At 42.9% G+C, this 24,372-nt stretch overlaps 1 protein-coding gene across 1 annotated transcript; it reads right to left on the bottom strand.

Annotated features, from left to right (window-relative positions):
• Nucleotides 1–87: 87 nt before the first annotated feature.
• LOC311487946 (interleukin-1 receptor type 1-like) lies at nucleotides 88–23,455 on the bottom strand (the record flags this gene model as incomplete). Its single annotated transcript, XM_084544397.1, has 11 exons — nucleotides 88–1,707; nucleotides 3,041–3,306; nucleotides 4,269–4,436; nucleotides 4,909–5,052; nucleotides 9,579–9,724; nucleotides 9,831–9,963; nucleotides 10,610–10,672; nucleotides 10,947–11,118; nucleotides 20,405–20,597; nucleotides 21,545–21,797; nucleotides 23,380–23,455. The coding sequence occupies 11 exons, from the start codon at nucleotides 23,453–23,455 to the stop codon at nucleotides 1,396–1,398; spliced, it is 1,926 nt and encodes a 641-aa protein (XP_084400523.1). The 3' UTR covers nucleotides 88–1,395.
• Between the last annotated feature and the right edge of the window lie 917 nt (nucleotides 23,456–24,372).

Raw genomic sequence — 24,372 nt, forward strand, 5'->3', positions numbered from 1 at the left:
GCTTCTGCTCATTTATTGGAAAAAAAAAAATAGTCAAACATTAACATAATAACAACCATCATGACAAATTCATTCTTGTTTCACAGCTGTATTTTTCACCCAGTGTTTCCTTACCATTGCAAAAAAAGTAAGTCAAAGACAATTTCTACAAACGATATTTACACATTTTTCTTGAGCATAAGTCTCATAAATGTTTTTTCCACGTTCTAACCTAGCTTTTTGCGCTTACCTGCTGCAAGATATTGCTTTTATAAATGACATACATACACACATTTAAACATGCTCTCTTTGTGGCTGTGGTTCTTTGCAGTTTGATTGCTGCAGCTCAATAACTGTACATAAAAGGCAGCATTTGATGTAATATTAACAGTTTACTGCTTGACCTCTTCTGAAACTGTAAAAACTTATATATACATTTAAATATTTACACTTTTAATTAAACATTTCTACATGTTGCTAATATACAGGATCACTTTGCTTTATTCTTCCATTTCCTCCTGTTAACGGCTCTTGTACTAGTGCGAACTAGCGATGCATAACCCAAACACTCTCCATTATCTACTGTTGTTGAGTCTTGGAAAAAAGGATCTTCCACATTTTCTTGATATGTTACTTTAATGTCACCACATCCTGTACATTACACAGTTATGGACCTTTTTTGTTCCTTCAACACAACTTGAAGCTAACTGAATAAGGAATTGTTGAGGCGCCATTTCCAGTAAGGGTACTTTGTAGTTGTATTTGAGATGTAACCTTGGCTCAGAGTGTACAACTCATCTCTGTGTGGGGGGATTCACTACATCAGTGGTTCCCAAAGTGTGGGGCGCGCCCCCTCGGGGGTGCAGAGCCATTGCAGGGGGGGCGCAGGGCGCGGATAGAATTAGAGAGTGACAGTTTTTCAGGACTCTCATGGTCACAGTATTCCCGCGGTACGGGAGTCAATTTCGCTGTTGGTAACGTGATAGGGACGGGATAGAGCAAATAATCAACGGGAGCGGGCAGGAGCGGTACGGAGCAGGAGATTAGATTAAAAAATGACGCTGCAATGCGGTGAGTGCGCCCAACTTTAGACAACGACATAGGGAGCGGGACGGGATTTGGGAGTCTTTCTCTCGGGATTTTGCGGGACAGGATTTTTTGGGGGGGCAGTCACGTGATCGGGATATGACGGGAGTATTTTTGTGGGCTCAGTATGGGATGGGAGTGACAACTGATTCCCTTGTCACCCTCTAGATGGAATGAATCAATCAATAAAGGACGAGATGGGCAAATTTGGGGCGGGGGGGTTCTTATGTACCAAAGGGGAGGCCCAGCAGAGAAAGTTTGGGAACCACTGCACTATATGACACGTTGGCTTCGGGAACCCACAGTCCTTCTCTCTGATTCATTTGACACTCATACCTGACTTCGTCTTAAGTTCAGCAAGGCAGTTTTCTCAGGATACACCGCCCTTATGCCTCTGACCGGCATATGATACCGCATCTCCTTCCAAAACCTGGAGGAAGGGGAGAGGGACGGTGATGACTGTGAGTCCTTTCCAGCTTTAACCACATCGTCTCTCCTCCTCATACACGTCCTCCTGCTTTGACTTGTCCTGAGGTTCTTCCACCAACACACCGCACCCTGCTTCTTCCTTAGGTGACGCACTGACTCTGGGAACAGAGCCAGCTGAGCCGGGGTGATCTCTTCCAACTCAACCAGAACCACCTGTAAAGCAGTGTTGTATTAGAACCATGAGCTTTTAACCATGATTGTGTTCGTCAAATAATCATGCTTTTCTGTCTTTCGAGGATCAGGATGCAACAAATTGTGTGCTGTGTGTGTTTGGATAAAGTTGACCTTGGCACTGGATGTTCTCATAGCATTTCTTTTGACAACTTTGGGGAAGGAGAACTCCATAAACCATACATAAGTTTTTGAACGACTTCCGATTTTTTAAAGTTAACTAATATGTAGTGAAAGTAGACTCAACTTGTCGATGATGTCACACATAAAAACACAGTAGAAAGTAATGCTTTGCAACAATGAAATCTATGTTCTTGACCTGGTAGCGTCTCATAGAAAAGAAGCTACGGAGGCTTTTTCTGCAAGGTAATTGAAGCTTGAACACAGGCTACTGTCGGCTGTAACGCAACGCCATAAACGCCATCAGTCCGACACTTTTAATAACTGTCAGCTCTCCCATAACTTCCATCTCTCGCATGGTGCATTCACTGACATCAAGACAAAAACACTCTACACAACCACAGCAGCAGTGTCAACTATTGATATGTTGCAGATATGTGTAGCCTATATAAATCGGCACTGTCAGTCACGTTTAATAGTACTTCACAGTGTGTTGTAAGATGGGATCTGTGTATACCAGTTAAAGGTCTAATAACTTTGACAATTAAAATTACCAACAAATTGTTGATGTGCAGCCTCCTCTCCTTTACCGTAGGACGTTTGGTGAAATTGTTAAGTGTCTACCATTGAGAGGATTTTGACCGTTCCTCTGCTAGTGTTAGCGGATGCCTTTTCAGATGAGTGTGCATTGCAGTAGTACTTTTGTTGTATTTCAGGACTAACTACATATGCTGCATCTCGTGGTAGAATGGGCTTCATCTTAAGTGAAGTATTTCCACACACATGATGAACGACTGCTAGTTTTCCTGCAATGACTCACTGGGCTCCTCACCTGTTTACTCGAAAGCGCCCGTGTTGTTGTTGTCACGTGATTGGTGACTAGTCGACTTCCTGCTTAAGCGTCATGGTGCAGCAGTAAAGCCGACAAGTCCACTAGTTAACACAACCTCTAGTATATATTAGAAACAATTCTAAGAGGTGGTATTGAGGCTAGTTTGTTTGTGCGGTCGGATGCAAAAGTTTGCACATTGTGGCACTTGTGACATTGTATTTTGAAAGCACCCTTATTTTCTAACCTAATTTCTCATGTTCCTATTTAATCTTCCCTTTGTACCACTAAATTAAGAGTATGAATACATTTTATCTATGGTTTGTGCTTTTCATCTGCCAGATGAAGTCCGACTCTGTGTCTCACCTCGAGAGATCCTTCTACCAGTGCTTTCTGCATCGCTGCCACACACACAAAGTGCTGCCTTGAGTCTGGATAGACTTTATCACCATCTTCAAAATTCATGTTGCCACCGTTTTCACTGGTCTTGCCGGTTTCACTGCTTTTGGAAATGTTGTTGTTATTGCTACTGGTGCTGGTTGTGTGTCTTTTTTTTATGAAAGTGGAGGCGGTGTAGAGCAGAAGTAGACGGCGACTGGCTTGTAGGTTCTCTTCAATGGAGTCCACCATGGCTGGGAAACAAAGGATTGAAGGGAAACCATCAGCTTTATAGATAATGATCCCAACATACCTACACATAAATGGACATTCTGTATATTTAGGCCTCTGCAGGCATTGTGCTTTTATGTTGTATGTCTGCCCGATATATCAGGAATGCCTTGAGAGAATTTCTTCAAATTGGGCACAAGCATTCACTCAGACTGAGGGATGAACTGATGAGTCTGGACATTTAGATGTATGGAAACTTGACTTGTAAGTGATACAGTTTACAGCCGTTTGGCTAATCTCATCATAAAAAGCCAGCATCTTAAGTACGCAAAGTAATTACGTGGATAAGACATATTGAAAAGTGCTGTGGACAAAATAAGTTTAAGTGTAACGCAAAAGATATATTTATTTGATTAAAAGAATGCCTTCAGGGTTTAATTATAATACTTTGGGATGGTGTGCCAACCATAGTCACAATAAACAATGCATGGATGGTGGGAACAAGGAATAATGTGAATGCAAAAGTACTGCAGTCAGTTAAGTAACTGAAAAGAGGCTTTTACAACAGAAGACATGCTTAAGAACTGACCCTGTACCACTTGCAGGGATGCAAGAGTCATAACCTCTGTCTCAAAAATGTGATTGATGAAGTGTAGGTAGATCTTAAGCCTAAATGATTTGAGAATCTAAACTGGTAACCAAGGAGTATGCATGTCTTTGAATATGGAAGGAGTAGGTAAACATTCCCAAATCAAAAGCAGAACGTTAAGGGCATTAACATTCAAAGACATGTTCATATTTGTATCCCCGTCTGCTGCAGGGAATGCTTTTACTTCATCACTGAAATTTACTTTAATAATTGACTAAATGCATAATTTGAGAAATGCCCAAATCTTTGCATACGATGCAAGCATAACATGACGCTTAAACATTGGTTCCTGAACAGAGCGTTGAGGCAGTTAATACTTCATGTTTGGTAACTTACCCTGCCCGGGAAGGGAGTCACGGCCTTCTAAGAAGAGTTTGTAGTCACAGGCCTTTTCCAACACTTGAGGCAGTGTGTGAAGGGCAAATCTTTCCACTTCCTCACTGAATCCAAAGGTGTAGGGCTGTGGATATGCTACGTAGGCGTCGTATAACTTTCCGTCCATGTCTGATGTAGGAGAAAAGCGCTCATTAAGTATATGTTAGTAGTTTTTACGTCTTTCCCCAACGACATACAACATGACTGAAATCTTCATCTAAATAGAAAACAAATTTTCCTTTTGTGTGATTCCAGTTTCTTTGACTTTCTTTCTGCCCACCAGACTTCACATCAGTAGGCTTTAGCAGCATGTGAAAGTACACTCTAGAAGTCTTTCTGTCAGCAGATGACATTTCATCTGAACCTGTGCAGGCAGCCTTGTGGTTTGTTTCCTGCTCTCATCATTGACACAATGCGGTCAGGTACAGTTCTATAAGTTGTGATGAATGTGTGGGTACTGTCTATGTACTCCCTTGCAAAACGAAAGCATCAGTGTGGGTTTTTCCATCTTCCATCACACTGTCAATGTTTTTTTTGGGGGGGGGGGGTGGATCATTATAAGAGCAAATTACTAATCACAAATCCGGCTGTGTAGTATTACCTTTGTTTGAGTAGAGGACACGAAATGTTCTCCTGAACCACAGCACGATGTCAATCTTAAAGATATAGTAGACGCTGACACTGATGATGAAGAGAACCATCACACCACCAAGCACTGTCCCGATGGGCAGTAGGATGTTTGGATCTGTAAGGATAAGCAACAAATAGACCAGACATTAGTGATGTGAAGGAAAAGGCTGTACGCCAGTTGAATCCACATGCACCAGTGAGTGTATGTTAACGTGGTGGACATGACACAGCTCTCCAGAAGTTAAACCAAAAATGCTTTGATTGCCCCCTGGTGGTCGGCTGCAGTAAAGTTCTTACGTGGTTTTAATTTGCTTTTTTTGTGCTATAAAGGGGGATGTGACAGACTGTAATAGTAGTGGGTGTAATTAAAAAGTGTTAAGCTGAAAGAAATTAGCTTTTTTGTATAGTATCAGTAAATTGTCTCAAGATGTTTTACAAAACCTAGAGCCTGAAGCCCCCAAGAATGAGAACAAAGGCTGATGGTGTCCACGAAAAAACCTTGATTGAAATGTTTGAATTCAGGATAATTCCATGATATGTATGAGTTAAGGCTGATTTAATTTATCTGTTTTAATTAGATAGATGGATAATGCTTTAATTTATCCCACAGTGGGGATATCCTTTGTGTTAGAGCAGCATATAGTGACGGACAGTGCACAAGAAAGAAGCTTAACATTAAGTAAATACAAAAATAGCAAATTAAATACAGCATTTGGAAAGCACAAGTGCCCTGCATTGCCCCTAATAATTTTGGAATTTCCATAAATTTAATTATGGATGTTAATTTGTGTGACTTTTGTGTAATCGGTTGACCTTATTTAACTTCCTGTAGTCAGGCTACATCAAAAGTCCATGGAGTTATACTTGTACCCAACTGTGACATTTTAGCTTCGGTTCTGTGCAGTGGGAGGAAGTGGAAATGTGTCGTTCAGCTTTATATACAGTTTTCGGCTTGCGCGCATAAATCATCTGCCACCCGCCTGTGCAAGAGACTTTACACATTACCCTTATTTCTCAGTGGGATAGATGCAAATGAAATGATACTCTAAGGCAGGCTGGGTTTTTAAGCATTATTATTTTAATTCAATTTTGTAAAATAAAATATGACAAAAGGTGTTTCCACAGTACTTCTAATTAAAATGACGGGAAAAAAAAGCTGAAATCAAGGGCAGCTGGACTAGTTTCTTGAAGATGTTTCGTCACTCATCCAGTTGGCTTCTTCAGTCCACTCAGCAGGCGTCAATTTATACTGAAAATTCACATTTCAGTGGATGTAATTGCATGATATTTTCCTCAATAATTCTTTAGACTATCATTTCAGTCTGAAATAACCCATCCAATGCTATTAATGACAATGTCTGTAACCCAGGCCACGAAAAAACTCCAGTGCCTGCGAATATAACTGTACTCAACAATTTACCTGCAGACATGCAATATCAGATTGTTTGTCCACCATGGATACATTAGTGCCTAATGCAAGAGCATGAAAATATGTTTTTCTACAGCGGTTTCTTTTGTAATGATTAGGTTTGGACAGGTGGCACTAGGGGTTGTACCGACAACTTTACTGCTGCGCCATGACCAGGGAGTCGACTGGTCAGCAAACTAGCAGCGGTTCATCAAGTATTTGGTAATACTTCACTTAAGATGAAGCCCATTCTGCTGTGACATGCAGAATATGTAAGTCAATCCTGAAATTTGGTGAATTTCATCGTATAAAAGTTATTAGCTGCTATACACGTAAAAGTTTTTGGACATATACCGCATTTAATTGTTTTTTGATTTGTTTTGTTTTTCATCCCAGATTTATCATCCTGTCTTACAACTTGCTGGAAAGTTAAACACTATTGACACTGCTGATTTATATAGGCTAAACGTACCTGCAGCGCACAGTGTTTATGTTAAGTCTGTTGTGTTCTGTTTGACATTGTTTCTGCAATTGTAGAGTTACTGGTGTTTTTTGTCCTTGATGTCAGTGAATGCACCATACGAGAGTTTGCAGAGCGATAGCCGTATATTACAAGTTAGGGTTGGGCGGTATGACGGTATTATACCGTGTGACGGTATAAAAGTGCCTACCGGAAGAGATTTTGCAATACCGTTTATACCGGAGAAACAGCAGATATCTGCGGTAGAGGGCTGCATTGGGATTGGGACCCGCCGGGTCCCGCGGGACCCACCGCAAATCTCGCGGGAGCGGGCGGTTTGAACTTTGCTGCGGGCGGGAATGGGCAGCTAAAAAAACACTGCGGGATCGGGAGGTAGCCTAGCGACATGATGGAGATGTCATTACTACTACTATTCATCTTCCTGACCAGTGCGTCAGAATACATGCAGGCCAGGGAAACGAAACAAACAACCCCATGAATCTCTTTAATAATAGCAATACAAATACGTTTGTTTGTTTTTTTCCTGCGGGACGGGAGAAGACACAAAATCAATGCATCTCTATTATCGTGCGGGAATAAATTCTCAGAGTTTTGCGGGTGCGGGCGGGAGTGGACATACATATTGCGGGTGTGGGCAGGAGTGGACATACATATTGCGGGAGCGGGCGGGAGTCTAACACACACGTTGCGGGAGCGGGCGGTAATGGTCAGAAATTCGGCGGGCACGGGCGGGAGCGGGATGAAGAAAACAGTCCCGCGCAGGGCTCTAATCTGCGGCATCTCTCTGAGTCACTGTAATTACACCGCCTCGACACACGGGGCACTGCAGGCATTGCAGCAGACTGCTTGCCATGGTTGCATGAGCACGACGAAGAAGAAACAGCTTTATCTGAGTGATAACAATCGTGGCGGAGGCGGAGAGTGAACGTCATGAGGAAACGGAGGCAGCCCGACCCACCCATGACGAAGAGGAGGAGGAACTCGTTCCGAAAAGGGGCGCTACGTCTGTTGTGTGGAACTTTTTCGGATTTAGAAAATCCGACAACGAACAAAAAGTGATACTCTGCAAAGAGTCTTGCGCGACTGTTGCTGCTGGAGGTGGAAACACCAGTAACCTCTTCCACCACTTAAGGTTAAAACATGCAAAGCAGTATTATGAAAGCCAAAAGATATTTTCTTTAAAATAATGTTATGCTGCTGTGAGCAAATAAAAATAAAAGAGGAAAATGATCAAATGCGTCAGGATGGTTATTTTAAGCCATTAATTGAATTTACAAGGGAAAAAAATCATACCGCGATATATATCGTTACCGTGATATGAAATTACTCATACCATGATATAAGATTTTGCTCATACCGCCCAACCCTATTACAAGTGTCAGACTGACGGTGTTCATGCTACTGACGTGGGCTACATCCAACAGTAGCCTGTGTTCAAGCTTCAGTTACCTTGCAGAAAAGTCTCCGTAGCTTATTTTGTGTGAAACGCTACAATATGTATTCAGGTCAAGAATATATATATTTCATTGTTGCAAAGCAGTACTTTCTACTAGGGCTGAACGATTTGGGAAAATAATCTAATTCCGATTTTTTTCCCTCAATATTGCGATTTAATATGCGATTTTTTATTTATTGTTTTTATTTTATCCTCTTTTTTTCCCAACAAAACATAATGAATGATTTAAATATGAACAAGACAATATTAGATACATTTAGTGTAAAATGTTCTTTCCCATTGGCTGGGCCTCGTTGTTAGAATTAAATTAAAAGATGTATGACTTGAAATAAATGACATTTTTATTTAACTGCTCATTACAGAAACATTTGTGGCTTTGCCACTGTGCATTTAAATAGAAACTGTTTTTTACAACCTGGACCTCATTTCTAGCATGAAATATCATCATTTACTAACAATATCACTTTTGTTTCATTTGTACTTGTTCAGGAGATAATTAGATTAGCGTATATCCATATAGCGGGAGTGGCCAGGGCATCGAAACGCAGCCTCTAAATAACACATTATCTGCAGCGAAACTCGTTCATTCCAGCAATACTTTCTTATGATATGCTAGTGCTATTCCCCGTGGAGTCCGGAGTTACGTGTTAATATCATCCGGGGTTTGTAGATTGACCTACAGACCCCGGACAATGTCTTCTGACCTCTGAGCGGCGCGCGCTCCCGCTACGGTTGGCTTGTTTACCAGTAATTTGCTATTGCTATGGTTCGTCCACAACCTCGGAGTCGGAGTTTGCATGTTGCAAAAAACTAGCAGTAGCAAATTACAGGTAAACAAGCTGACCGTCGCGGGTGCGCGCAACGCTCAGAGACATCGTCCAGGTCAGAAGCTTATCATCTGCGTCGCTCGCGTCACATGACCACCTTGTAATCGCACAAGTTGCGGTTAGAAAATCGCGTTTTATCATATCGCGATATTATCGCGAACGCAATTAATCGTTCAGCCCTACTTTCTACTGTGTTTTTATGTGTGACATCATCAACTAGTCAGCTTCAACTCGACTTTCACCTCATATTAGTTGAATCTGAAGTTGTTCAACCCCTAGTGGGCACTTTGTCTTGATTAAGATCTTGCCTCTTGTGTTCTTGTTATTGCTCACTGTGTAGGATTAACAGCCTCTTTTTACTGGTTATCTTTCTGCTCTCTGGAACCTATTCCAGTCATACGGTTTAGTATGACTGGAAAGTAACCCAAAGTAACAGATTTAATTTGGGAGGCATACGCTGTGACTTTACCTGTTGGTTGCAGAGTAAAATATGTCTGTGGACTGCCTCGGTCACTGTACACTCGACAGGTGTAGTTGACGTTGAAATCCTCTTCCCTCACCTCGGAAATCTCCAGCATCACCTCTATGAACATACCATTCCGACTATCACGGAACCTTTTGACAACAATCGGATGAGTCGGAAGAAAGATTATGTTCAATCATTATGTACCCTGAAAGCGTCAAATGGAACAAAGGAAAAAGGAAAGATTAAGGTGCTGACCGTTGTCCTGATGTGTAGATACGTTTCGAGGAGTTGGTGTCGAAAATATTGCTTCCGACCAACCAAATTACATCAACAAAGTGTCTCCCAACACCTGGAATAAACACCAGGCACCTCTTGCTGAACTTGTCGCCTAAACATACACAAACAAGAACACACATTTAACTCAACACAACATTTTCTCTTAATCTATAAACCTAAATTTAACCCTTCTTAATATTGTATGAATAGATTAGAGCTCAGCAGACATTCAGACACATGATAGAAATGGCAATGAAAATGTGAGACTCTACAATGTACATCGACCAGTCATAATATTGTGTAGGTCTCCTTTCTGCCTCCTGTTGTGACTCATCAGAGAATGGACATGGGCCTTCTGAGGGTGTCCTGTGGTGTCTGGCAACAGAATTTTTTATTTTTTTTTTTAAAGTTGTTCCTACAGCGTTTTTGTGTGTCTTCCTGTGTCAGGCTGCATCCTGTTGGGGATGGCTGCTGCCATCAAGGAGTGTCATTGCTATGGGGTGGGGGTGCCTGGTCTGGTCTAGGTGGGTGCTACATGTCTAAGTAACATCCACACCAATGAATGCCAGGTCCAAAGGTTTCCCAGCAGAACATTGGATTGTCACAAGATGGTCAATGTTATTCACTTCTCCTGTCTGTGGTTTTAATGTTGTGGCTGATCAGTGTATAAACTCCACTTTCAATAAATCAGCTATGGGTTTGAAAGAAGAGTGAACGCTTTGTACAGTGATAAATAATCCAGTAATACAGGGCCTTACCCTTGCGTGCCTTGATTATTTCACCGCCTGGCTCACGAACTTGTGGAACCATAATGTACTCCTCTGAAAAAGACAGATAGCATCAAATACAGTAACGGAGAGAGAGACTGGGTAATCGCAGAAATATGCAGTATGCTGGATTATAATGCCACATAATCCCACTATATAGTTTACAATAATATGAATGACATTGGCTTGCCACAACGTTTGATTCTAATGCTGCTCTGTAGTAGTCTCTCTTAATGACAGTTATTTAGAGTGTAGAGTGTACTCCAGTGTAGGATCAGTCAGTTAATGAAACAGTTCCTCTCTTGTTAGTATTTATCTCCAGTCTAACCTTTGACCGATGCTTCAATGGTCTCTGACACAGTTGTCGTGATGCCACCGAGGCTGAATGTCAGAGTACAGGTGTGGGGTTGGTTGTCTTCACGTTCCACGCTCTTAATCATCAGTTTGGTTATATCGCTATAGGTATACTTGATTGTCCCGTCCGGTATGGGCTCACAGCCCTGGATGAGGAACAGAAAACATAAATACATTAAGTTGAAATAGCTGAAGGAGTTGAAGTTGAAATAATGGTGTATAGACTGTATAAATATAAACAATATGTCCCCACTTCCTTGCATTGGCACAATGGCGCTATTTTCCCAGGGATACGGGTGGCGCCATCTCGCGCCAGAGCTCTAAAACGAAACTCATCTAAAAAAATTGACCCTTGAACATGCATCAGTACTATATTAACTACCTAAAATGACAGAAAATATTTGACGTGTATTTTAGTGTTTTAGTTTGACCCAAGTCGCATCCACTAACATGGAGGAGGTGAAGCTTATGACCTATACTGCAACCAGCCACCAGGGGGAGCTCTAGTTGTTTTGGCTTCCCTTTTGAGGAGCTGTTCCACTGACCATCTTTATACAGTCTGTGGTATATAGTAATTAAACTCTAGCCTGGTGTAGCTGCACTTAATTCTAATCGGAATATTAATAATAGGGCCGGGACTTTAACGCGTTAATTAAGATTAATTAATTACACAAAAATAACGCGTAAATTTTTTTTAACGCATTTTAATCACACTTATTTTTGCACCGCGGAACGTTTCTCACTGGATGAGTTTCGGCGGACCGATTATACTGGAGCACCAACTAGCGTTCATTACCAGTGTCCTCAACAAGCAGCGGGTGCTGCCGTGAGCCCCTCTCCCATCCCAAAGCATTCACAGGCGGTCAGTCTCACAGTAGCCCCGCGCAGCAGCGGTCAGAGCGGGGAGAACCACGCCACCGCGTCCAGACTGCAAACGAATGACGCATGCGCAAAGCTGCCGCTGATCGCGCCCTGGTTTACAGAGCGGGATGTAAATGTTTCTTCACTGTCACACTAAAATAAATAATAAAATAATAATCCATTCAGATTGTTAATTTTGTCAAGTAAAAACCGTTTGTACAAAAAATGTTAAAAATATTCTAGTTATGGCAAAAAATGCTCATGTTCTTCTGTGCCTGTGACTTGTAGGCTAGAAACTAAACCAAACTTAAGAAAAACGAAAAAAAAAAAAAAAAAAAACTCAAGTTACTGTGCCAGAGTGTCTCTTTAGAGTCATTTTGCCAATACCAAGCCCTGATAAAGGAGGCGCGTTAATAATACAGCGTCCATCACAATTACATCCAAAAGGTAAATTATGCAAATTAGCCGATGACGTCATTTAGCGACTTCTAGCGACTTTTAGGACAGCCAATAGCTACTTTCCTTTCCTGAAGAGTTGGCAACACTGTTCATTACTTCAGACAACAACAAACCACAGTGAACATGAAAGAAGAAGCTGATGAGACCGCTTTGGTTGGCCCCGTGGATGGGAAATTTAGTCATTATTTAATGGTATACTAAAAATCCATATGAAAAAAATTACTTCTCACTGTTCTCAGGTCAAATATTTATATGCGATTAAAATGCGATTAATTTCGATTAATTAATTACAAAGCCTCTAATTAATTAGATTAATTTTTTTAATCGAGTCCCGGCCCTAATTAATAAATATATTATCTAACCCAAACAGTTTGATTAACTTGGCAGATCTTTGCTGCAGCATAATCAGTTCCTAATGGAGGGGTTCCAGACCAAGTTTCCTCTACAAAAGAAATTTAGGACAGGGAAGTTCATCTGGCTTCTCTGCTACTAAAATTTAGGAATACATTTGGTATAAATAAAGACAAACTGAATCTATCTTTAATAATGTGTTTCATAAGGCATTCAGGAGTGGAGACAGAGAGAAATTCAAAGAGTCAAAGTACAAGTTTAGCAAAGCAGTGAGGGAAGCTAAACGACAGTACTCAGAAAAGCTGCAGAGCCAGCTTGCAGCCAACGACTCGAGCTCTGTCTGGAGGGGCTTCAAGAACATCACCAACTACAAGCCCAAACCCCCCCCACTCTGTGAACTACTCACGCCTGGCCAACAACTTGAATAAATACTTCTGCCGCTTTGAAAGACAATGGGACAGTACCACGACCACCACCCCCCACGGTGACACCTCTCCCACCAGCACTGGTATCTGTGAAACCTCACAGGCCCTCACACCAGTGCCCCCCTCCTCCCCGACAACAACAATGGCCAAGGCTCCCTCACAGCCGGTGGGTTCAGAGCCTCCCTCCTCCATCTCACCTCTCACCATCCTGGAGAAGGACGTGAAGAGGCTGTTTACGAGGCAGAACCCCCGCAAGGCTGCTGGACCAGACGCTGTGTCTCCATCCACCTTGAAGCACTGTGCTGATCAACTGTCTTCAGTGTTCACGGATATATTCAACATCTCACTGAAGTCATGTCACGTGCCAGCTTGCTTCAAGGCCTCCACCATCATCCCAGTCCCCAAAAAGCCAAGGACTACCGGACTCCATGACTACCGCCCTGTTGCCCTGACATCGGTTGTGATGAAGTCTTTTGAGCGCCTTGTGCTTTCTCACCTCAAGGACTTAACAGACCCATTCCTGGACCCCCTGCAGTTCGCCTACAGATCAAACAGATCTGTGGATGACGCAGTCAACCTGTCCCTCCACCTCATCCTCCAGCACCTGGACTCCCCCAGATCATATGCCAGGGTCCTGTTTGTGGATTTCAGCTCGGCCTTCAACACAGTCGTTCCGTCTCTACTACAGGACAAATTCTCCCAGCTGACTGTGCCTGACTCCATCTGCAGGTGGATCACAGACTTCCTGTCTGACAGGAGGCAGCATGTGAGGCTGAGAAAACACATCTCAGACTCCCGTACCATCAGCACGGGTTCCCCTCAAGGCTGTGTCCTTCCTCTGCTCTTCTCCCTGTACACCAACAGCTGCACCTCCAGTCATGAGTCTGTCAAGCTCCTGAAGTTTGCGGATGACACCACCCTCATCGGGCTCATCTCAGGTGGAGATGAGAGTGCTTACAGATTGGAGATTGACCGCTTGGTGACTTGGTGCAGCCGCCACAACCTGGAGCTGAACGCCTCCAAGACAGTGGAGATGATCGTGGACTACAGGAAGAACACAGCCCCACTCCTCCCCATCATCCTGTGTGACTCTACAGTCAACACTGTGGAGTCCCTCCGTTTCCTGGGCACCATCATCTCCCAGGACCTCAAATGGGAGCTGAACATCAGCGCCCTAATTAAAAAAGCACAGCAGAGGATGTACTTCCTGCGGCAGCTGAAGAAATTCAACCTGCCAAAGACAGTGATGGTTCACTTCTACACTGCCATCATTGAGTCCATCCTCACCAACTCCATCACCACCTGGTATGCTGCAGCCTCTGCTAAGGACGAGAGCAGACTGCAGCGTGTCATTCGCTCTGCAGAGAAGGTGATTGGCTGCAGTCTGAAGTCTCTCGACGAGCTGTACGCTTCCAGGACTCTGAAGCGTGCGGCTGCGATCCATCGAGTGTAGGACCACTCGCATGGCGAACAGTTTTTTTTCCATCCACAGTCCGTCTGCTGAACAATGCCAAGCTCCCCCCATGAACACATCAAACCCACTACCATCCCACAGTAAATGTTCTGGTGGAATATACATATATATACTGTGTATATATTTTTGTATTTTGTTGTATTTTTATATTTTAGAATTGAATTGAATGCCTTTATTGTCATTGTACATTGCAATACAACGAAATTAGGAGCGCTACTCCACTGGGTGCATACATACAATAAATAAACATTTCAAGACATATATAAAACACACTATCAGGACATATATAAAACACAGTAAAAAGAGTAAAACAGAGCAATGATCAAATAGTGCAACTATTAAAGTGCAAGAGGTGACAGTAGGTGGCTGGGTTTAGCAGTGTTTGTTTAGGAAGACTATTGCGTTTGGGAAAAAGCTGTTTTTAAATCTTGTGGTACTGGATTGTATGGACCTATAACGCCTACCAGAAGGTAACAGTTGAAACAAGTGGTGGCCAGGATGAGTATTGTCCTTGATGATGTTCTTGGCTCTTGAGAGGGTACGGCTGAGTGCAATATCTGACAGGGGGGGGAGGGGGCAACCAGTGATTTTCTCTGCATTTTTTATAATTCTCTGTAGGGCTTTTTTGTCTGCTGCAGAACATGCAGCAAACCACACAGAGATGCCGTATGACAAGATGCTCTCGATAGTGGATCTGTAAAAGGACACCAGTAGCTTCACATTCAGGTTGTTTTTCCTCAGTATCCTGAGGAAGTGAAGGCGCTGCTGAGCTTTTTTGATAATGGCTGTGGTGTTAGTTGCCCAGGAGAAACAGTCTGTGATATGGATGCCCAGAAATTTGAATGAGTTGACTCTCTCCACACACTCACCATTTATGAGGAGAGGTTGGTGGGGGGTGCTATGCTTTCTGAAGTCAATTATAAGTTCTTTTGTTTTTGTGGTATTTAACATGAGGTTATTGGCAGAGCACCACTCAGACAGATTCTGTACTTCCTGTCTGTAGGCAGACTCATCCCCGCCCGTTATAGGTCCTACTATGGTGGTGTCATCTGCAAACTTTATGATAGAGTTTGTGGGGAATGTTGGTAGGCAGTCAAAGGTGTATAGTGAATAGAGAAGAGGGCTCAGCACACAGCCCTGAGGTGAGCCGGTGCTGAGTGTGATGGTGGAAGACAGGTGGGGGCCAATTCGAACCGTCTGTGGACGGTTTGACAAAAAGTCTTTTATCCAGCTGCAGGTGGGTGAGGGGAGTCCGAGAGTCAGTAGTTTGTTGATCAGGATGTCGGGGATAATTGTGTTGAAGGCGGAGCTATAATCCACAAAAAGCATCCTGACGTAGCTGTTTCTCTGTTCAAGATGGCTCAGGGCAGCATGGAGAGTAATAGATAAGGCATCATCTGTGGATCTATTTGGCCTGTATGCAAACTGATGATTGTCCAAGGAGTGAGGGAGACTAGCTTGCACGTGTTTGAGTACCAGTCTCTCAAAGCACTTCATTATGAGAGGGGTAAGGGCCACGGGTCTGTAGTCTGCTAGGCTGTTTGATGATGATTTCTTGGGTATGGGGATGATAGTTGCTGATTTCAGAGAGGAGGGGACAATGGCCTGAGCGAGAGATAAGTTGAAAATGGTGGTGAAGACAGCAGAGAGTTCATTACAACATGCTCTAAGTACCTTCCCAGGTACCCCATCAGGGCCAGCAGCCTTCCTGGGGTTCACTGCTTTAAGAACCTGTCCCACTTCGTGTTGTTGGACAGTGAGAACAGAAGTGTCAGTGACCGCAGGGGGCGATAAAGCAGTGGGGCTCTTGGTCTCAAAACGGGCAAAGAAGTTGTTAACACTAGAAGTCCCAGAGAGCAGCCATTTGGCTTTTCTACCTATAAAACCCAGAGGGCAGCCGATCGGCTGGAAGGCTTTTAGCTAATATCCTAAATCATCTGTGAACCCTCCTTTTGTTATGAAAATGAGGCAATCACTGGGGCACCACAGGAGGGGACATGCTGAGCCACTTCAAGGAAACTTGTGGGGAGGGGAGGGGGAGTGGGCCCAGAGAGCTTATGGGGGACGGGGTAAGCACACAGAGCAGTGTTCACTTCTAACCTGGCAACACCTTGAGACAGAAACTGGTTCATCCCAAAGACAAAACACCTTGACATAAAATGGGGGAGGGGAGAATCGGAGAGGAGCAGGATTGCTGGGGGTTTGGAGGCCAGAGTGTGTGGGGGAGGGAGGCACACCTGAGGGCTGTGAACTCATTTGCTCTGTCCGGGCTGCTAACTGACTGTCTGTCTTTCACCAGTTTCACCAGGTGGCAGCCTGGGCAGAACAAATGAGCTGAATCAAAATGTAATATATGTAGAAGGATGTAGAAGTTATCAGGACCCTACAACACTGGGCTTCCAACATCCCCACCAGACACATAGGAAAAGTAAAAGAACAGAACCACATCAAAAAAGCACTCAAAATCTGTGGTTATCCCAACTGGGCCTTCATGATATTTACACATATTTACAAATAATAATAAAAAAAAATGCATTATCAGGATACAGTGTTAGAGAGTGGAAGTGAGTGAGACTTAGACTTAGAACTTAGACTTAAAACTTTATTGATGCCTTTGGGGTGACTCCCTCAGGGAAATTTGAGTTTTCCGCAGCAGCAAGCACACAGAGCAGTTTGCAGACAAACAACAGCAGTTGTTTGCAAATAGTTATAGAAAAAGTGATTGAATAATAAAATGGTGAACATTAAATAATGAACGGTGAACTTCCTTTGAGTGGGATTAAAATAAGCTGTAGTAAAACTCTAGTAGGGAAAAATAAACAGTAAGTAACAGTGAGTGAGGTGAGTACATTTCAATAATCACGCACAATGCTAGCACTGCCAAGCCATCTCCTTTCTGCATTTGCCACATGTGTATTTGTAGCAGTCAATACATCGCACAGTGGCATGGTTGTTGCCGAAGCAATTGTTCCTTTTGTGCCTGCTTTGCACCCACATGAGAGTGAGCCAACTCTCTTGCAAGCTCCACCAGGAAGTCCACCCGTCTCTCCTGCCTCCCAGTGCATGCTTGATAGAGCACATATGCATTCTGTGCTGCCATATCAATCATGTTATAGAACACAGCGACTGGCCAGCGCCGTGTTCCTGTGCGGACAGTGTACTCCTGCACCATCTGGTCCATCACATCAACGCCGCACTTTGTGGTGTTGTAAAGGGTGACAGTGTTTGGCTTCCTTTTGGTGGTATTCTCAGTCTGAACCACGCTGTGCATGCTGCTGAGAATGTAGACTGTCTTCTTCCGTTTGGGCGCATACACCGTCAGCGTGGCACCAGTGGTTGAAAATACCTGAGTGGTGAATTCATCGCGGTCCCTCTGTCTTGTTGATTGTGGAATTTCTCGCCGAATCCTGTTGACTGTGCCGAGGATGGTGGTTTTCCGGCTAAGCAGTCGTTGTGCAAGTGACAGCGATGTAAAGAAATTGTCCGTGGTAACATTTCTGCCCTTGTCCAGGAATGGTTCCATCAGCCTCATAACTAAGTCTCTAAGTCTCACTCACTTCCACTCTCTAACACTGTATCCTGATAATGCATTTTTTTTTATTATTATTTGTAAATATGTGTAAATATCATGAAGGCCCAGTTGGGATAACCACAGATTTTGAGTGCTTTTTTGATGTGGTTCTGTTCTTTTACTTTTCCTATGTGTCTGGTGGGGATGTTGGAAGCCCAGTGTTGTAGGGTCCTGATAACTTCTACATCCTTCTACATATATTACATTTTGATTCAGCTCATTTGTTCTGCCCAGGCTGCCACCTGGTGAAACTGGTGAAAGACAGACAGTCAGTTAGCAGCCCGGACAGAGCAAATGAGTTCACAGCCCTCAGGTGTGCCTCCCTCCCCCACACACTCTGGCCTCCAAACCCCCAGCAATCCTGCTCCTCTCCGATTCTCCCCTCCCCCATTTTATGTCAAGGTGTTTTGTCTTTGGGATGAACCAGTTTCTGTCTCAAGGTGTTGCCAGGTTAGAAGTGAACAGCCATTGTTGAACACCATTTGCTGTTGTTACTGTTTTTTTCCTGCCCCGATAGTTAGTGAGATGTTGTAACCCCTGCCACACTCGTCTCGGGTCGTTATCCGAGACATGGTTTTCAATTTTCTCTCTGTAGGCCAGCTTGGCAGTCCTGATTCCCCTCTTCAGATCAGTCCTGGCAGTGGAGTATAGGGCTATGTCCCCTGACCTGAAGGCTCGGTCCCGCGCTTTGAGGAGTTTGTGTACTTCTGAAGTCATCCAAGGTTTCTGGTTAGGAAATACCCTGATGCGTTTATTTACAGTCACATTGTCAATGCAGGTCTTTATATAAAAAAGAACAGTATCTGTATGCTCCTGGAGATCCCCCTGTTCAAAAAGGGACCATTCAGTGCTTGAGAAGCAGTCTTGGAGTTGTGACAGCGCCCCCTCTGGCCATGTTGTTATGGTTTTTGTGCATGGCTTCGTTGTCCTCCTAAGAGGGGTGTAGACAGGAAAGAGGAGCAGAGAGAGGTGATCTGAGAGCCCCAGGTGAGGGAGAGGCACTGCCCTGTAGGCATGCTTTAAGTTGCAGTAGACATGGTCAAGAGTGTTATTTCCCCTGGTGGCGCAGTCCACATATTGAGTGAATTTGGGGAGCACTGACTTCAAGCATGCCTTATTAAAATCACCCGCAATCACATGGACTCCGTTCGGATGGGTTTTCTGCTGCTTACTGATGGTTTGGTGAAGGTGAGCCAAAGCCAAGCTAACATCAGCGTCCGGTGGAATATAGACTGCTGTCACTATTACTACTGTTAGCTCTCTCGGTAGGTAGAAGGGTCTGCACAGCACTGACAGAGACTCCAGATCACGGGAACAGTGACTGTCTATAACGCGGCTCTGCTCGCACCAGTTATCATTCACATATACACACAGCCCCCCTCCTCTTCTCTTACCGGTGTCTCTGGATCTGTCCTGTCTGTGCAGCGTTCTGTCAGTCAGCTCGACAGCGGTGTCGGGGATCGAAGAGTTAAGCCAAGTTTCGGTGATTACCATTGCGTTGCAGTTCCTTGTTGAGTTATTTGCGGCTAGAGATAGTTCCAGGTCGCCGATCTTGTGGACAATGGACCTGGCATTGGAGAGGAAGAGGCTGGGGATCGGTGATCTGTGTGGGTCTCTGCGTAGTCTGACACCGAGACCCGCTCTGCAGCCCCGCTTTTGTTTTCTCTCCCGCCGGCGTCTGCGTCGCTTCTCTGGGATAACCAACCATAGGGAGCCCGGTTCCCTGGTAATGGAGTCGGGGATGTTGTGGGTCCGATGAAAAGATAACGTTATCTCCCTGCTATTGGTGACTCCAATGTTTAACAGTTCTTGACGACTATAGAACTGTGTTGACTGATACAGATCTATCACTAGCAGCGACCAAACAAACAAAATTAAGCACCAACTTGGAGAGCAAAGAGCCGCTGCGCTCGCGCGCGCCGCCATCTGATGATGCTGCATAGTGTTGCATCAGCATCAGCATATATATCTGAGAGGAAGTTTCTATATTTATTCTATAATATAGTTTCTATATTTTATTTTATTTTATTTTAGGCGTAACAACACCAAAGCAAATTCCTTGTGTGTACGATCATGCTTGGCAATAAAGTCTTTTCTGATTCTGATTTATATTTAATGTGCACCAGTGTTGCATCTTACACGTGCTACACATAGTAAAGCATCTACCTTAATTTAAGATCTTGCATATTTAATGACACTTGTGAACAGACTGGTGTAATATTCTGGTATAAACTTTGTAGATTAGTAAATGTTTAATGTCAGTTCTCAGCCAGAATTTCCCCATTACTCACTCTGTACCACGTTAGAGAGTACTTAATGTTGTAGCTGTCCAGTTTACTGGTGTAGTCCCTCAGAGGGCACATCAGGTTGCCGGCGACTCCATATGTAAGTGGCTGAATAGCTTTCCTCGGCCTTCCACATTCTCCAACATTTGGCAGTTCCACCACCAGCATTGTGGCCTGAATGTAGCACTGAGAAGGCGTCCTGTTGGAAAAAAAATAAAATAAAAAAAAGGAAACAAATGTATAATTAATGATATTGGATAGTCTATAGCTCTACTCTAGCTTTGAACATGTAACCTCAGTGAGTCTGTCTTTATCTGTTGCTGTCATTGCTGTTTAGAACGTGTTTGTGTTTAAATATTTTTTTTTTCCTTTTTACTTCCTCAGAGAATTAAACTGTTATGTCAAAGTTTTAAATACAAAATCACCACAGGTTAGTAGTAGCTATTGCAGTATTAGAAAATCCAGAGCAATGGTGACTAACTCTAACCGTAACCCTAACCCTCCTCAAAAGTTGTGAAAAAGATGATCACAGCAGCTCAGCTTACAGTATATTCACTAACTGAAAGCATAATCAGCAGCTTTTTGTCAGGGTTATACTTTAAGCTAAGGATTTAATGAGGCTAAAAGCACATTTTTATTCATATTAGGGTATTTGTCTTGCTCATTTCATGCTTTTCCAGTTAAATACATGTAAATTACTATTTCTAACGAATTTATAGCACAGTTTTTGTACATATTATGTGTTGTTCTGTTTTTTTGTTCTTTAAAAGCCTCTTGTTTTGCACATCACGCTGAAGTGCCTTACATTTAACCCTATAGGGACAAATAAGTTTTCTGAATCTGAATATTACATAGGGAAAAGAACCATAGAATAGGCCGGTGGAATTAATCGATGGGTAGAAATTGGCATTTTGGTCAATTTTGTGCATTGTTGACTGCATTTGATTTAATTTGTGTACAGTAAATGTAAATTCTTGCACATAAATCTAATCATAAATCTAAATCATAATAATCATAAATCTATCTTATCATAACGCCATTTTTTACTAGCCTTCTGTCAAGCCCTTATGACGTGACTGGTGAAAAGACAGTTAGATATACTTAATAAACTTCCTGGCATTTCCGTCTCTACAGATGTTACCGTACCTCAGCAGGCACGCATATTCCCCGTTGTCGTCCAGCGTTGCGTTGAGAAACCACAGTGTCTCCCCATACACTAGAACTCGACCAGTCTGGTTGCTCATTTCTTGGTCTGTCTTCGAGTTGTACCAGGTGATGTTGTACGGGACGGCGGTGAAGTTGAAGACGTCCGGAGAGACCAGGGTGTTGTTCAGCATAGCCACGTCCCCGGGTACAGAGAAAACCCTCTCAAACTGGACCCGGTAGTTGGTACAGTTGTCTGCAACGCAAATCCGTGGAGAATGGAGCATTGTCATTTTTACAAAATCAGTGTGAGGCAGATTGCTGTGTTGTGTACAGCTAATGTGTTGTTGTGCAGTTTCTATTCCCATCTGAGCCACTTCACAGCCATCCAAACATTTTGCCTCTTATTATGATTTAAATGCAATTTTCCCGACTTTTAACATTTTCCATCACCCAAAATTAGCTTTTTTACTTGTCGGAAATAAGTGTGGGACTTCAGAAGAGCTTGCACCTATCAGAAATACTGACGGCTTACAAAACTATTACCACAAGTTAATGCGCACCATTGGCCAAAGAGGGCAATAGAGTGCTGCTAAACAGACTGGAGATGCTTTTTCTTTTTTTTACTTACACATTACTGAACTGTGTTTAAGTCTTTCTGCTCTTCATCTTTTAATGAGCACAAATCCAATGAAACAAAAACAAACTTTAATGTCAATTTGATGTTTCATATAGCCTTAATTTACATGAAGTTATTTTCTTAAAAATAACTTTAAAAATTCCTCAGCTAATTCTCAGTATTACATTGCCCAACAAAATCATTTGAGCGGTTTTAGCCTGATATAGAGCAAGGAGTTTTACTTTGACGCTGTCTGCAGGCAGTTTTTTCTTCCCAGTGATGGGAAGTTCGTCTCTTTTCTGAGAGCCGGCTCTTTTGCCACGGCTCCCTATGAAGAGCCAACTCTTTCTGCTCCCGAATGGCTAGCCTAATATTTTAGCCCTACACAGCAAATACATATGGTTTGTGTGTTGATAAGCCCTTTTGCATTCTATGTTTTTATGAGAAGCCTAATTTTCTCATTTTGTGCAGTTATTCTGCTACAAAAGCATTCTAACCTTTGTTTAATATTTCAATAAAACTGTAATTGTCCAAACAAATGAACAAAACACTGCAATCTAATCCACATGAACAAAAATGGGACCAAACTCAGTATACAAACGGTGTGAATATTTGCAACAATTGAGAAAAATGCGATTTCTTCTCTCCATGAGTATCTGCCCTGTTCACCGCTGTGTGCTGTCTTAATCAGTCCGCCACTGCATCTGTCCCCTTCTCTGCTTTCACATAATAGTATGATTAATAGCATGATGATCAGGCAAAAGGAAAAATGTGGGGAGGCGGCTCTCACTCGATGGGAATCAGCTCTTCTGATTCACTACCAAGCATCGGCTCTTGGGAACTTCTTTGGAGCGTGACACATCACTGCTACAAGCGCCTTAAGTTTTACTGGCAGTGGTTCGTGCTTTTCGTGGCAGCTTTATTCCTCCGTTTTTGGTCGGCTTTTTAGATGTTCTATGAGATTTGATGTGTTGAAATCCTTTCTTACAGTACCGCCCTCTTGAAATATCCCCGGAACATGTATTACAAACTGAATATCGCGAATCTTTCTCCGAGACTGTTAAGTACCCCCACACAACCGACATCTTGTTTCTCCCGAGCAAGGAAAATGCGCGGGCGCCCCCTTCCGTCAGTTGCAGCTCAAAAAAAGAGGGATGTGTCGGTGCATCCCTGGAAAATACACTTTCTTTGTTATTTAAAGTAAAACAATTTGACTCACCCTGTACGAATCCTTTACAGATCCCATATAGGCTCAGGAAAAACAGAAGGCTTCCTAGCGTTGAACTCAGGCCCATGGCTGGAAAAACACAAATCAACAACATTTAGAAATGAACATTTACCATAAGCCAGGGTGCTATTGTAAAAAGAGTGGAAGGAGTGTTTGTGCTCTGAACACTGCTTAGTGCAGGTCAGTGTTCCTGCTCAGACTTTATTGTAAATCCATGAATGGACACTTTAAACTGGTTTCCTCTTTGTCTCGCTTGTACTTGGACAGTGTCCAAAGTTACTGTGACTGTGTCAAACTACAGTGTGATATTACTACAGATTAATAGATATTCTCTGTTAGCTTGACATATTTAACACCAAAAGTGAGCAGTATTGATATCGCTATTTCTTCGTTTCTGTGTGTGTGTTTTTATAAGTACACCAATAAGCCACAACATTAAAAACACTGACAGTAGAAGTAAATAACATTAACCATCTTGTGACAATTTAGTGTTCTACTGGGAAACCTTTGGACCTTGCATTCATTCATGTGGATGTTACTTAGACATGTAGCACCCACCTAGACCAGACCAGGGACCCCCACCGCACAAATTTCCTTGGCTTTGTACACCCAGTGAACCAAACCGATCACAACTGTCTCTATTTATAGCCACATAAACCCACAACAAAAAAATCGTAGCCTGGAGGGTTTTGGCAGTGCGGCGGTTGTTTTTATTCTAATTATTACATGCTAACAGAGTTCACAACAATTCTGCCAAGTCTAAATGACTAACTACACATTGATTGATTGACCTTCCCACACGGTCTGAATATGTAACATCTATGCTCACACTGTATGAGTCAGTTGACTGGCCAATGTTAAACCCCAGACGTCTGGTCACGTTTGTCCAGTGACAGTTTAAATAAAGTTGTTTTTGAACAAGACGACAAACTGAGAGAATGTCAGTGTTGCAGTATTTATTTGAGCTCATTTGAATTAATTATC

The sequence above is a fragment of the Chelon labrosus genome (assembly GCF_963514085.1).
Source record: "Chelon labrosus genome assembly, chromosome: 5".
NCBI lineage: Eukaryota > Metazoa > Chordata > Actinopteri > Mugiliformes > Mugilidae > Chelon > Chelon labrosus.